General features: G+C 24.5%; 2 protein-coding genes across 3 annotated transcripts; both read left to right on the top strand.

Moving 5' to 3' along the window:
* Nucleotides 1–215: 215 nt before the first annotated feature.
* On the top strand, nt 216–4,028 carry LOC110618835 (protein NRT1/ PTR FAMILY 5.6). Of its 2 annotated transcripts, XM_021762095.2 has the most exons (5): nt 216–362; nt 971–1,106; nt 1,424–1,644; nt 2,150–2,649; nt 2,956–4,028. In XM_021762095.2, the coding sequence occupies exons 2-5, from the start codon at nt 1,016–1,018 to the stop codon at nt 3,896–3,898; spliced, it is 1,755 nt and encodes a 584-aa protein (XP_021617787.1). In that variant the 5' UTR covers nt 216–362; nt 971–1,015; the 3' UTR covers nt 3,899–4,028. The 2 variants fall into 2 exon arrangements, with proteins under 2 accessions (XP_021617787.1, XP_043814005.1); XM_043958070.1 differs by lacking the exons at nt 216–362; nt 971–1,106; nt 1,424–1,644 and adding an exon at nt 1,871–2,026 and having other exon boundaries at nt 2,066–2,649.
* Nucleotides 4,029–11,987: 7,959 nt separating this feature from the next.
* Nucleotides 11,988–14,550, top strand: LOC110619548. Its single transcript, XM_021763060.2, has 5 exons — nt 11,988–12,291; nt 12,395–12,475; nt 13,613–13,695; nt 13,839–14,041; nt 14,137–14,550. The coding sequence occupies exons 1-5, from the start codon at nt 12,080–12,082 to the stop codon at nt 14,227–14,229; spliced, it is 672 nt and encodes a 223-aa protein (XP_021618752.1). The 5' UTR covers nt 11,988–12,079; the 3' UTR covers nt 14,230–14,550.
* The last annotated feature ends 1,384 nt before the right edge of the window (nt 14,551–15,934 follow it).

Below are 15,934 nucleotides of genomic sequence, written 5' to 3'. Positions count from 1 at the left end.
ATCATTTAGACCGTTTGACCGCGAAGGAGATTTTAGAAAATATTGAAATGTTTTTTAATTGAATAATTTTTAAATAAGAATGAATTAATAGAATTTTTAAAAGCCTAAAGACTTAAAGTAATTTTTCTAAAAAGAGAAGGGTAAAAAGAGGAAAAAAAAATTTAAAAACAAAAAAAAGAAAAGGAAAGGGGAAGAAATAAAGATAGAAGAAAAGAAGAAAAAGAGAAGAAGGATGAAAGCAAGAGACCAGAAATCATTTCCATAAGAAAGGATTACTGGAAAAGGAAGAGAAGGAGAGCAAGAAAGGAAGGAAAGCAAAATACGAAGAGAGAGAAGAACAATGGCTTTTTTCTGCTAGTAAGGTGAGTTTTGCTTTAATTTTTAAGTATGTTTGAGATTTATATGCTAAAAAATTATGATTTTAATTTGATAATTTTTCAATAGTTGAATTTAGATAAATAATTTATTAAATATGGATTGTCTTATTTTAAATTAAAAAAAAATAATTTAAAATTTTAAAGAGTTAAATGTATTACTTGATATTTTGAGATATAGTGGCATTTTGAGGCTAATTAATTTGGTTAATATTTAATTTAAATTTTTATAAAATTAATTAATTTATTTTTATTTTTAAATATTAAAACATTTTATATTTTATAAAATATAGCTTTTTAATTTTTCCGTTACAAAAATCAATAATTATTATAAATTATTTATATTTTTTAATTTTTATAATTTTTAACTATATATATTATTTAATCTTTATAATTTTGAATATTCATACTATTAAGTTTACTTTACTAAAATTAAAATAAATTGATAAATAATTTTTTTAATATAAAAATTAAAAGTATATTTTATAAAATTTAGTAAATTTTTTAAAAAAATTTAGAAATCTGCTAATAATTCTCTCATTTCTTTTACTTTGAGGGATGCTTCTCATTTAATATTTAACATACGTTGTTCATAGGGTTTTCCTGTTTGAACTCCATGCTTTTTTGCTTCAATCATCAATATGAAGAGCTGTTTGAGTCTCAGTCGTCGATGTAAGGAGTATTGGTCTCACTGTCGCATCTTTTTTTGCAAGCCAGTCTTTTTCATCTCAGGTATTTGGTTATTTTGTAATAAGCAGTGGACTCAGTTATGTGTCACTTATTTATTTGTAGCAATAAAACAATATAATTGTAGTTTAGAGTAATTATATATTATATTAATCTGATTATGATGGCCAAACACATGTATTTTTGCTGTCTATTGTTAGTTAATATGATTTCTTGATTAAAAAAAAAAAATTAAAATTTTTATGTGGGGAGAAAATATTTTCAATATAAAATAATTTTAAATACAAATTATTTTTCACATAATAATAAATTTTCTTAAAGATTTAGAGAAACAAAATTAAAGCGGATCGGATGAATTTTAGGTTTGATATTGAGCCATGCCTTCGTGGAGAATGCTGTGATATTCCCTTTTATCACATATATAATGGATAATTGGAAGAATCAGACTCTTCCAAAAGCTGCAGCAATCGTGAATGTACAAGAAGGCCTTTCAACCTTTTTCAGGCTTATTATTGTTCATATAGCAGATGCCCACATGGGTTATTTCAAAATTGTGGCTTTCACCACTGCTTTATACATTCTTGTAAGTTTCTTCATCTTCATTCTTATGCTCATTTCAGCTAAATTATTAATGTTACTTTAAATTTTATTATAATTTATGTATTTACGGACTTAGTTTAGTTTGATATTAAGTGTATCTAAGTAAATTTAAGAGATTTAAGATTCTATTCCCCTATTCTCTCAATTCTCTTTTCAAAAAAAAAATTATTATAATTTATATATTTTATTCATTTATGTCCTAATAAAATTCATGGCTATAATTAATACTAATATTTAAAATTAGGTTAAATTAGTTAAAATTAAAAATGTTAGGCTATAATTGTCAAAAGGTAAAAAGTTTTTGGGCCAAGAAAATATATTTTTAAGTGTTGAAGATGAAATTCGGCCTATGGCAGTATTGTTAAGTGTTGAAGATGAAATTCGGCCTATGGCAGTATTGTTAGCACATACGTCTATAGTTTACATACGATTTATAAATTTTTTTCTTTTTACTTAACCTCATTTACACTATGTCTCCAATGATACAGGGATTGGTGCTATTGATTTTTGCTCCTCATACTGGATTATTACCAATGTTGCTAATGACAGTGGGCATAGCAGGTCGAGGCCCTATTCTAAAACCATTTCTCGCAAAACACGTAACCAACACTCAAGAACAAAATGCAGACAACGTTGTTGATAAGGACCAAGTTGTTGCCCGAACAAATGTGTGGTGGTCTGTAGTTTGGTTTCTGGGTGCTGTAACATCTGTGATAAGCTTATTAGTTTTTCCTCTCGAATATACAGAAGCCTTCAAAGTTTCAACAGCAATTATGGGAGTTGCTTATGTATTGTTTTGGTCTGGCTTCTTCTGTTATGACCTCCACCATGAACCAACTGAGTGTCTGTTTTCCATTGTTTTCAGAGTTTTTAAGGTGGCTGTGTTGAAAAGGTTTCTAGGTTACCCTACTAATGGCAGCGTCTATTTCGAGGAAGACAGCAATGAAGTACTTCTATTGCCTCACAATCCAATCTTCAGGGTGTTCAGGTATGTTGGTTTTGTATATGTGAATCACTACTGCATTTTAGGGCTTATATAGCAGTTATAAAATTATTGTTTTAGGATTTTTAACCCATTGCGAAAAATTAAGTAAATTGAATTGTTTCATATTACAATAACGGAGGTAAACATAATAATTCTCAAACTGTTGTTGTTGACTTATGATTAAATTTTAAATACACGAGGCAGCAATTTATTGCCGCTACTTTAAACCCATTTTTGTAGCAGTGAATTTCTCTTTCTGCACAATAGAATTTTAACTAATCATTGCTAAATATTTTTACTTGCATGCAGTTGCTTAGACAAAGCTGCAATTCCTGAAACATCCTTTCCTGATCAAGAAAGGCAGCAAGGGAAGCTTTGCACAATAGAAGAAGTGAATAGAGTGAAAAAGCTTTTGGGATTGCTACCTATGTGGACAACCTTACTCATCTATGCTCTTGTAGAGGCGACAGGCTCCACTTTCTTCATTGAGCAAGTTGACAGTTTGAATCCTATTAAATTCTTTGGCTTTAAATTACCTATAAATGCTTTCTCTGCACTTGAATCACTGGTCAGTTTCACAGTTCCATACTTGTTTAATCTTTTGATTCCTAAGCACTGGAACAAAAACAAAGAAAAGCGTCAACTTATAGTACTCTTGAGAATTGGCCTGGGGATGATGTGCTCAATATTGTGTTGTGTTGCGGCTTCCAAGGTTGAGGTTCACAGATTGAACTCTATTGATAATTTAACTTCAATGAGCCAGTTTTGGCTATTTCCACAGTTTATATTGCTTGGAATCATGGAAGGGCTGGTTCGTGATGGGCTATGTGAATTTTTTTACAGTCAAGTAGATGAATCTATGAAGCATTATGAATCATCAATGAACGATTGTGTTTTGGGTATTGGAAAGTTCTTGAGTGTGATCTGTGTGGTTACATTCAAAGATTATTTTGGAGATAGTGTTGATGAAAGTCGCCTTGATAAGTATTACTTTAAGCTAGCTGCACTAAGCTGTGGCAATCTGTTGTTTTACGTGCTGGTTGCATGCATATATTCATGGAAGGAATCCACTCCCCAGACTGTGATGGATATTGAAGCTGGTAATGCAGAGTCAGCGATTGTTTTGACTTCCACAAGCTCTGAAATAATTAATAAGATGAGAGATAATCTGTATAAGAGGTGGCGCTCCCTTGAAGAATATGATGACATGGCCAGCAATAAGCTTCTCCTGCGGTCTCGCACATTTCAGTAATGCAAGAGCATAGGTATCATTTAGTTCAATTTTTCTGTAGTTGATATTTGCCATTCTAGAACAACAATTCTTAGGTGGATCGATACACCATAATTTTGAAATTTTACTTAGTATAAGTGAATTCGAGTTATCCATCTATTTAATTTAATTAATTTAAATCTACATATAATAATTTTTTTTTAAATATTTTTAATCGGATTCACCTAACATATAAATTCTTCTTTTTCTCTTTCCCTTGTATGATATGGGATTTGGTTGATATAATTTATAGTGGAGGATCTGTAAATTTAATAAGGACTATTTATTAACCAATTGAAACATAAAGGATTAAATTATAATTCTTACTAAAAAGCATGGATTAGGTTATAGCTTTTGCCAAACCTCAATAATTATATTGTAAAATGCCCTAATTCTTCTCTAAAATCCCAAAATTAAAAATCGACTCTCAAATACTGAATTGCAATTAAAAATAAAAAAACTTTTTAGGTCATTTTTCTTAAATAACAAAAATTTAGAAATTTAGAGTGTGTCGTTTTTATTGTAGTTTTCTATTTTTTATTTGATAAAAAATACGTAATTTATTTAATCGTTAATTTTGTATTTTTACTTTTTATAATTAAAATAAAAAATTAAAAAATTATAAATATTAATTTTCTTATTACATATTTTATCAAATTATACTTCCATCACATTATTATTATAAAATATATTTTTATTTTATTATTATAAAAAAATATTATATTATATATGAAAAAACTCATTAATTATTTTTTAATTTTAAAAAAATATTAAAATATTTTTAAATTTTAAAAACCTACTAATTAATCATTTTATTAATTTTAATTATTAAATAATTTATTATTTAATTTATATAATATAAAAAAATTTATTAATTATTTTCTCAATTCTATAAAAATATCTATTAGTCAGTATAAAGCATCTTAAACTTTTTTATGAAAAAAATTATTATATAATCTCTGAAAAATTTATTAGTTGATTTTTTAATTTTAAAAAATATATTAAATATTTTTAAATATTATAAAAATATACTAATTAATCCATTCATTAATTGTTTACTATTCAGTCCATATGGTATGAGAAAAATCATTAGCTGGTACCTCACAATTATAAAAATATTTAGTAATTAATTTTTTCGTCTTTTCAAATTTTTTATAGCACTTAATATTTAAAATTATTTAAAATTTATGAAAAAATTAATTAGTAAATTATTTAACACTTCATGAATTTTAATTTATTTTTTAAAATCAATTGATTAATTAATAAATTTTTTATATTATAGAAATTAAATAATAATTTTTTAATTTTATAAATACTAAAATTAATAAAGATTAACTAGTAAATTTTTAAAATCGTAAAGATATTTCAAAATATTTTTGAAAATAAAAAATCTAACTAATGAAGACCAAATAGTAATTTTTTTTAATTATTTGATTGATTAAAAGAAAATAATCAAGAATGTTTTAATATATTTAAAAAAATAAAAATATTTTAAAAAAAATTTAAAAAATTGTAAGAATTAACTTGATAACACTTAAAAATTAAATAAGAAATTTTATTAAAACAAAATAACGGATAAAAAAATAAAAAAATATAGAAACTGACTTGTTAATAATAATAATACTCATGAATTAAATAATAAATCTCTTTAAAAAATACTTTATATAATTCTTAATTATAAATCTTTTAATTAAAATTTTAATTTTTTTGTAAGTATTATTATTATTAATTTTATAAATATTTATTTAATAATACAGCTTCAACTTTAATTCAATTTCAGTTAAATTCTAAGCCCATAAGTCTCTGTTTTCATTGATAATGATCGATAAGGTTTAAAACACGACATATTTTGATTTAGGAAAAATTATTACTTAGTTTCCACTGAAAAATTAATTAATTATTTTATTAATTTTAAAAAATATGTTAAAATATTTTTAATATTTTAAAAAATTTATTATTTAATTTTTTATTAATTTTATTATTAAATATTTTATTATTTAATTTTTATAACTTAAAAATTCTTTTTCATTAATCTCCTTGTATCAGAGATATTTTAAATTTTTTATAATATTGAACTGATAAAATTAATAAAAAGATTAATTAATAAATTTTTTAAAATATCAAGAATATTTTAATATATTTTTTAAAATTGAAAAAATAACTAATAAATTTTTCATATTATAAAAATTAAATAATAATTTTTTCTTTAATTTAATATACTAACTAATTTGTTAAACTTAATGAGTTAGCTAACTAACTTTTTTTACATAGGTTAAAGTAGAATATTTTTTATTTGACTGATTAATAAATCACATAAAAAATTATTTTTATTTTTTATATATTGATAAAAGTTGATATCCTATGATTTGTGATTAATAGACATATTTTTCAATTAAATAATAATAATAATAATTTATTATTATTTAAAAGATAATATAATTAGAGAGAAATTATTGGAGGGAAGAGCATAAGATGGAGAGAAAATTTTGCCTCAAAAACTATAAGATAAATATGGCATTCAGTCCGCTTATAAAACATTTTTTATTTTTATTTAATATAAGATCAAATTAGATTTTTTAAGGAAAACAACGCTCAACTAATCATAGCTGCAACACTTTTTTTTGATATTTTTTTTTGAAATATTTATTTAGATATACTATTACCTTTGCTTTCGGTATTTATTCAATTTTAAATATAAATATTTCATTTAATATGATTGATTTTATAAAAGATGTTAAATAGTTAATTAATTTTATATTTTTATTTTTTTTAAAATTAAAATAAAAAATTAAAAAATTATAAATATTAATTTTCTTATTACATATTTTATAAAATTATACTTCCATCATATTATTATTATAAAATATATTTTTATTTTATTATTATAAAAAAATTTACAATTTATTTATTATGTATATGAAAAAATTTATTAATTATTTTCTTAATTAATAGTAATTTTTTAATTTTATAATAATTTAATGAGTAATTAGTAAACTTTTTAAAATTGTAAGAATATTTCTAATATATTTTTTAAAATTAAAAAATTGGCTAATGAAAACAAATAATAATTTCTTCCTATTATAATATCATATATATTTTATAAAAATAATTTATTATTCATTTTTATATCTAACCATTTAAAATTATTTATATTCTTATTTCATTATTAAATATCGTATTTCAAGTTTCAACAAAAATATTTTATTAATTATTTTTATATAAAAATTTATAAATTTATTTTTATAAAATAATTTTTAGAAAATAATTTTTAAGAAGTAAAAAAATAAAAATAAATAAAAGCTTTAGAAATTGGATTTGCTTGAGAAATCATGAAAGAGCAAGAAGTTAGCTAGTTATAGCTTGCAAGGAACAGAAGACATTCTTAGCTTAATAAATTTCTTTTCTTGTATTTATTATTATTATTATTATTATTTTTTTTTTCTTTGCAAGTATAACCGAAAACTATAGCTTCAAGAAACCAAATAAGCAAAAGCCACATGATATTGTGCTCTAGAAATTGTGCTCTTGGATATGTTGAAGATAAGAAGATTTGTTCAAATGGGTATCATGCAATGCATCACAGAGGATTGCAGATGATGATCTCTCCTGCTTCTGGTGGTGGAACAAGAAGAAATCTTCATACCCACATGTAATTTTGCATAATTATTATCTTGATTTTTCTTTTGTTTATTTTTTCTCCCATAGTTTCAAAGGAAATTTATTATATTTGAAAGTTTAATTTATGAACTAGGGTGAAGGTAAAGGATGATATGGTTAGCCCACCACCAGTACCGCCAGTGCCCAATCATCAGGGGATTAACTTCGTTAAATGGTAATATTTACATTTAGAATTATTTTTTAAAAAAATTATTATTTAAAAAAATTTATTAATTAATTCTTTAATTTTTAATAAATATATTAAAATATTTATAAAATATTAAAAATATAGTTAATTTTAACAATTAATGATTGAAACTATTTTGGCTATTCACTTAATAAAAGAAGGACACTTTTGAAGAGAAAAATCTCTTTAATGTTAAAAATAACTGAATTATTTTTTTTTTAAATAAAACTAGTGATTGTATTAATAAAATTTCATCAAATAAATAAAGATATTATCCCAAATTGAGAGATGAGTATGCCTAATAGATTCTATAGTTAAAGTTTAAGCAGTTAGAATAGTATTACGACGAATCCATCCAACAGAAATATCAATTATAAAGTCTAACAAAGATTTACAATTATTCAAAATCAAACCCCTGCATAAGATAATTTGGTAAAAATGCTCCTCTTTCTTTCTCATCTCTCAAGTATAAATTATTAAAGTCTCCTGAATAAAGTTACGGAAGAAGGTTTCTATGAGATAAAACTCAAATAAGATTTTAAAACTGGCGTTGTCGTTGCGATTCTAGAAATCCATAATAACTAGTAAACCTCTATTGAACATTAACTTTCGAAATAACCGAATCAATAAAATTTGAAGAAAAGTCAACCACAGAAACAGACACATGACTTTTTCACATTAATGAAAGGCTTTCTCCCAATCCTTGTCTATTGATTGAGAAGCAACCATCAAAATATAAAAAATTACGAAAAAATTCTATATGAAAACTAAGAGCTTTTGTTTTCTATAAAAAATAAAATGTATTGGATTGTATGTGAGAAATCTCTCCACCATACAAAAATCATAACTGACGATCGGAATATCTCCGAAACTCTCAATAGGGACAACAATATATTTTTTTTCATTGATAGTCAATTGACTTAGATCGTCTTCTATGGGAAGGGGAAAGAATATATTAGGTTTAAGAAAGAAAAAAATGCGAGAGTATCGAGTCACAAAGGGACTATAGAGAGAAACTTGCGTAAAAAATAACTGAATTACTTTAAAAGTCTAATCTTATGAAGTAATTATTATATTTTTTAAAATTTTAGAGATATTTTAATATATTTTTTAAATTTTATACATTAATTAATGAATAATAATTTTCTTAATATTTTCCTAACAATGAAAATAAAACATTCATTTTATTTATTATATTTTTACTTAAAATTTTGAATTTTGGGAATTAATAATTAGTTGGAGTAGAACTTGGAATCGTTTTATTGGTTCAATTTGAATTTTTTGAAATATATCGAATAATAATTTATTAAGCATGAAGAGTCTGCATTGGATCAAATGAGAAAGATAGAAATAAAGGAATTAATAAAAAAAAATAATTGAATTTAATTTTTGTAAAATTTTTTAATTACAAAGGCAAAAAATGGGCTAATAACTTTAGAAAATTATAATTAGGAAGAAGAAGGGGTATAGGGTTTCGAAATTTTAGTAGTTTTAATTTGTCTTTACTAGGCAAGCATTTGTGGAGGTTCTTAACAAATTCTAATACTCTTTGTTATAAAGTGTTTAAAGCAAAATAATTTCCACATGATGATTTATTTTCCGCCAATGTAAGTAATGATGCTGTTTTGTTTGGAAAAATGTGATGGCATCAAGAGAGTTGATTTGGAGGGGCAGAAGGTGGAGGATGGATAATGGAGAGAAGATTTTAGTGGCTTCAGCTCCTTGGATTCCTAAGGAAGATACTTTTTTTTTCAGATGATGACCCGATTTTATTGAACCACATTTGCGTGTTTGTAATCTTTTCGAAGGTAATGGGAGGGTTTGGAATATTGCTATTTTAATGGAGCTTTTTTCTTCAAGAGATATCAGGACTATTATTAGTATTCTTATTAGTATTACTAATAAGAAAGGTTCCTTCTTGTGGCACTTTGATAAAAGAGGTGTGTATACGGCGAAGTCCGCATATTTTGTGTGTATGGACTTGTTAGTAAGATCATATTTTAATGTGGAAGTGAGTTGTGGACTAGTTTGTGGAATGTTTCGATCCCTCTAAAAGTGAAGGATTTCTGTTGGAGAGCTTGTAGAAATATATTGCCTACAAAAGATAACTTAAGGTAAAGGGGTGTGGATATGGATGCTAGATGTCCTTGGTGCCATGAAGATGAAAGTGTCAATCATATTTTATTGCACTGTCCTGTGTTCAAGGAAGTTTGGAGGTTAGGGGGAGTGGGAGATTTGCAGCCTAATGTTAATTTTTTTTAATTTTTTAATGTAGATTTTAAAGTTCCAAGACAAGATTTGAAAAATCTTTGTAATGATCTGTGCATGAAGATTATGGTCAGCAAAAAACTCATTATCATGAAATCATGTGTAAAATTCAACGGCTCACCTTATGGAAGATGTCATGCATCATATCTTGGATTGGGAAGCTGCTCAACGTGCTGGTGTTTTGCATGGAAATACAACTGCTACTTTATATCAAGGCATAAACTTGTTTTATTCTTCCAACCCTACTCGTGATTCTGAAGTCATTCCTCTCCAAATTCGTGTGTCATCTTCAAGTTTAGACAATTTCAGTTGGCTTTGTCAAGTTGATAGAATTTTGTTTCAAGTTCAATATTTTATTGGCTACAGTTTTATTGTGAAAAATTCTGAGGGTATATTTTAACGTGTTGTTTCTGATTTCTCGAAAGATAATGGTACGCTGGTTTTAATGGCTGCATTTTATGAATTGTTTGCAAGTGGTTCAAACTTTTTAGTTTCCATATTTAGACTTTTCTGAATTTGATTTGATTTTGAATGATTATAAATTTTTGTTCCACTCTAGAACTAATATTTCTATTACATGGATTTATCGCCATGCTACTCTAACTGCTCATACTTTGGCTATAAAATTTATTAGGCATCATTTCTCTATTTGGGACTATCTCTTTTTATTTGATAAAATTTTATCAATACAACTAATAGTTTTGCTTTAATATATATATATATATATATATAAATATAAATAACACTAATTCAAAATTTAAAAAAAATTCTTTTTATATTAAGTGCAAGATATCAAAAAAATTCATATTTCAAAATAAATTTTTGACTATAATTAATAATCATTTTTAAAATTAAATTAGATAAAATTAAAAATATTAGCCATAATTAGCAAAGGACGAAAAAATTTAATTATTTCTACTTATTTCACTTCACCATTTTAACTTGTTTTTATATAAATAATTTATTTATTTATCTACATGATCAAATCGAATTAACCGTTTAAATCTATTAAATTAAATTAATTGAATTGATAACTAAAAATATGATTTGATTTAATTTACAAGTAAAAATTTTATTTGCAAGAAATCAATGTCAACATTTAATAAATTTTTTATTTTTTATATTTTATTTTTAATATTCTAAAATTTAATTAAAATATTTTAATTTTAATATGATTTAATTTTTTTATATTATTGAAAATAATAATTATTATCGAAACGGTTTAATTTTTTTAATTTTTCTAACTAAAACTGAACTGAATTGAAATAATAAAAAATTTTAAAATTAAAAATCGAATCGAAATAAATAAAAAAATAAACTGAATTTTTAAATTAATTTAGTTTAATTTGAATTGAATACTATTCTCCTAAATAAACTAATATAATTATTTCTCTATCCGATATTTTTAATTTTATTGATAAAAAATATAATAATTAATGATTAATTAAAAAAATATAATAAATAATTTTTAACTAATAAAACAAAGAGAATTGGACAATTATTTGAAAAAGAAACTCAAGTGACTGTTCCTATCTCATGTGATAGGTCTTCAGATCAACTTTTGAGGACCGAAGCAATTAAGAGAAAAGGAGTAAATTACTATTAAATCCTTTACTTTGTAAGAAATTTATTTATTTATGTCTATGTTAAATCACTCGATTAAAATATTAATATATCTGATAAAAAAATATTATTCAATCTTATAATTTTAAATATTTATATTATTGATCGCAAGTGAGATTTTAAAAGATATTGAAATATTTTTTAATTAAATAATTTTTAAATAAAAATGAATTAATAGATTTTTTAAAAGTTTAAAGACTGATAATAATTTTTTTAAAAGGAGAAGGGTAGAAAATGAAAAAAAAATTTAAAAAGCAAAAAAGAAAAAGAAGAGGGGAAGAAATAAAGAGAGAATAAAAGGAGAAGAAAAAGGCAAGAAGGATGAAAGAAAGAGACCAGAAATAATTTCCATAAGAAAGAGACCACTTTTAGCCTTTTTATTTAACCTGCAAAAACCAATTGGCCTCTCTCACAAGCCCATCTTCGCCATGTCTGCCAGAGCAACTTCTTACAGCTTACCAAGTTTTCTTCAACTTATGTACAGATACAGAGCTTTTTGTTCTAGAAATTGTGCTCTTGGATATGTTGAAGATAAGAAGATTTGTTCAAATGGGCATCATGCAATGCATCATAGAGGATTGCAGATTATGATCTCTCCTGCTTTTGGTGGTGGAACAAGAAGAAATCTTCATACCCACATGTAATTTTGCATAATTATTATCTTGAATTTTCTTTTGTTTATTTTTTTCTCCCATAGTTTCAAAGGAAATTTCTTATATTTGAAAGTTTAATTTATGAACTAGGGTGAAGGTAAAGGATGATATGGTTAGCCCACCACCAGTACCGCCAGCACCCAATCATCGGAGGATTAACTTCCTTAAATGGTAATATTTACATTTAGAATAAATTTTTTTTAAAAATATTATTTAAAAAATTTATTAATTAATTCTTTAATTTTTAATAAGTATATTAAAATATTTATAGAATTTTAAAAATATAGTAATTTATCTTTCAATTAATTTTAACAATTAATGATTGAAAAAGAATTTAAAATACTCTAAATTATTTTGGCTATTCATTTAATAAAAGAAGGACGATTTTGAAAAGAAAATTTTTTTTCTCTTCTCTTTAATGTTAAAAATAACTGAATTACTTTAAAAGTCTAACATTATGAACTAATTAATATATTTTTTTAAAACTTTAGAGACATTTTAATATATTTTTTAAATTTTATAAATTAATTAATGAATAATAATTTTCTTAATATTTTCCTAACAATGAAAATAAAAAATTCATTATATTCATTATATTTTTACTTAAAATTTTGAATTTTGGGAATTAATAATTAGTTGGAGCAGAACTTGGAACCGTTTTATTGGTTCAATTTGAATTTTTTATAATATATCGAATAATATATTTATTAAGCATGAAGAGTCTGCATTGGATTAAATGAGAAAGATAGAAATAATGGAATTAATAAAAAAATTAATTGAATTTAATTTTTATAAAACTTTTTAATTACAAAGGCAGAAAATGGGCTAATAACTTTAGAAAGTTATAATTAGAGGAGAGCACGATTTAAACTAAAAAGTGAAACTGAACTGATTGATTTAATTTGGTTTAATAATTGAGTTAGTTAAAACATTTAATTTAATTCGATTAGTATTTTTCAAATTATTCAGTTTTCGATTTGATTTGATTTAAATGGATTAAATAATTGATTAACCGAATTAATCAATTTTATTACACCCAACCAGCAGTCCAAACCTAACATTTTTTCTCCTCTCCTTTATCCAATCCAATCAGTATCTCAAGTCCAAATATATTAAATTTATAAATTTTAATTTTAATTTAATTAAATCGAATTGATTTTTATCGGTTTGATTCGATTCGATTATATTTTAATAATTGATTTAATTCGATTTCTAATATTTTTAAAATTCAGTTTTTGATTTTTTCGATTTGGTTCAATTCGAAACCGAACCGACCAATTTCACATGCCTACTTATAATGGGATGCAGGGCAAAATGGGTGTTGGGCTCTTTATTATCATTCATACTACCATTCTGGAAGCTAAAATGGGAGAAACCGAAGACGATACAAGGTATACACATCTATCATTTTTATATATAAAAACTTGTAATTAGAGATGAAAAAACAAAATTTTAATACCCATTGTGAAATTTAGGGAAGTTCTTATATGCAATCCTACATATACAAACGAGTTATTTTCTGTAAAACAAACAGAAGAGGTAGAGATTATTGAGGAAGAGACTGAAACTGCAGCAACTGTAGTACAAAAGGTTGCAACAGTGGCAGAAAACGTATCAGCTGAGATGGCAGAAAAACTTCCTGAAAATGGAAAACTAAAAGAAACTGCCATGTTAATAGAGAAGGTTTCAAAAGCAACAGCTCATGATGCTCAGCTAACCGGAGAATTCATTCACAAGGTACGTAACTTTCAAATTCTATCCCTTCTTAATCTTACCAATTCAATCCTTAATTTTGGACATTTTTGCTGACAAATGTTGTTGATGTAATGAAGGTGGATGAGTTGAAGCATGACGTTGAGGACTTGGAAACAATGGCTGAACCTGTAATTGAAAAGCTTCCGCAACAAAAATCAGAAGGGAAGTAAATTAAAATTCAGAAAATTTACTTTTGAATGTACATGCATAGTGTGGCATAGGTCTTGAATTGGGAGAAGTGTGGCATAGGTCGCCTTCTAACTCTAATAAAAAAAAATAATGGGAGAAGTAAATCGATGTGCGTGCATAGTGTGGCATAGGGGTCTTGAATTGGATTTTTTCGGGGCATGTCGCATTGGCTGGCCCTTCGAGATCTCTCATCAGTGGTGGATGAACGTGTATATAGATGAGTGTGTAGACTAATAATAAGTGTGTGTAGATTTATATATTATTAAAGAATTTTATCAAAATTATCATGATTTTCTCTTGAATTTAATAGTTATAATGTATTCTAACTTTCACAAAAAAGTTCAAAAAAAAAAAAAAAAGTAGCATTTTCTCTAACTAGCTTACCCATAATAGCAACATCTTGATATAAGAAAAAAAAATTAAACTCATAATTGAATATTATCATTATTTAAAAATTAATCCTTATATTCTTATAAGTTATTTTTTTACTGAGAGAATTATGAAACCCCTAACTTGATCTAAAAGTTGATTTGAAGTTAAAAAGGGCCTTAAAAAAAATGATGGTTTCTTTTGTTTGTGCCATTTAGAACAGCCTCTTAACTAATTTTGAGAGATGTCATCGCCATTTAACTTCCGATCCAATCTACTCCTTCTATAGCAATCATGAAGGACCGACTCTTCACTTGTTGCGTGATTGTATTGGGTGGATATTCTTTTAAAAATGATTCCTTAATGCAAGTGATGTGCAAAAAATATTTTATCTCCCTTTTTGGCGATGCATAGATACTTGTTAATCTTAAAAATGAATTTTGTTGCTCAAATAAAGTAGAAAATTCAAAGAAAATTTAAAAAATTAAACTGAATTTTTAAATTAATTTAGTTTAATTTGAATCGAATACTGTTCATCCCTATAAATAAATTAATATAATTATTTATCTATCTGATACTTTTAATTTTATTGATAAAAGTATAATAATTAATGATTAATTAAAAAAATATAATAAATAATTTTTAACTAATAAAACAAAGAGAATTGGACAATTATTTGAAAAAGAAACGTCAAGTGACTGTCCTTTGTATTTCTCTGACCCATTACTTTTCTCTTGTATAATTGGAAAAGCTTTCATAGATTGTAACACTTTAATTTTTGGAAGAATATTATTATGATTATTATAAAAAGAATAAAATTTATAAAGAAAGTTTTGTTAAGGAGGATGTTTAGATTTATATAGATTTTTCAAAAAAGAAGTTCATAAAAATTTTGGTGTAAAAATGGAAGTTTTAAAGGTCAAAGTACAAAAGTGATTTTTAAATAAAATTAAGGATTAAAGTGTAATTTGAGTTTTTAAAAGACAGCACCTGGTCCATCTGTTCCTACCTCATGTGATAGGTCTTCAGATCAACTTTTGAGGACCGAAGCAATTAAGAGAGAAAGAGTAAATTACTATTAAATCCTTTACCTTTTAAGAATTTCATTAATTCGTCTTTATTTAAAATCACTCGATTAAAATATTAATACATTTTATAAAATATAACTTTTAAATTTATCTGCTAAAAAAATATTATTCATAATCTTATAATTTTAAATATTTATATCATTTAATCTGTTTGACTGTGAGGGAGATTTTAGAAAATATTGAAATGTTTTTTAATTGAATAATTTTTAAATAAAAATGAATTAATAGA

This window comes from Manihot esculenta, chromosome 7, assembly GCF_001659605.2.
Source record: "Manihot esculenta cultivar AM560-2 chromosome 7, M.esculenta_v8, whole genome shotgun sequence".
Taxonomy (NCBI): Eukaryota; Viridiplantae; Streptophyta; class Magnoliopsida; order Malpighiales; family Euphorbiaceae; genus Manihot; species Manihot esculenta.
This window is presented reverse-complemented; position numbering and strand designations above follow the sequence as displayed.

Bases quoted from the DNA above. Each gene is read 5' to 3' on its own strand.
- LOC110618835 (XM_021762095.2), top strand. From the start codon at position 1,016: ATGAAGAGCTGTTTGAGTCTCAGTCGTCGATGTAAGGAGTATTGGTCT. The intron at 1,645-2,149 runs GTAAGTTTCTTC...CCAATGATACAG, and splicing joins CCACTGCTTTATACATTCTT to GGATTGGTGCTATTGATTTT. The intron at 2,650-2,955 runs GTATGTTGGTTT...ACTTGCATGCAG, and splicing joins CCAATCTTCAGGGTGTTCAG to TTGCTTAGACAAAGCTGCAA.
- LOC110619548 (XM_021763060.2), top strand. From the start codon at position 12,080: ATGTCTGCCAGAGCAACTTCTTACAGCTTACCAAGTTTTCTTCAACTT. The intron at 12,476-13,612 runs GTAATATTTACA...AATGGGATGCAG, and splicing joins AGGATTAACTTCCTTAAATG to GGCAAAATGGGTGTTGGGCT. The intron at 14,042-14,136 runs GTACGTAACTTT...GATGTAATGAAG, and splicing joins CCGGAGAATTCATTCACAAG to GTGGATGAGTTGAAGCATGA.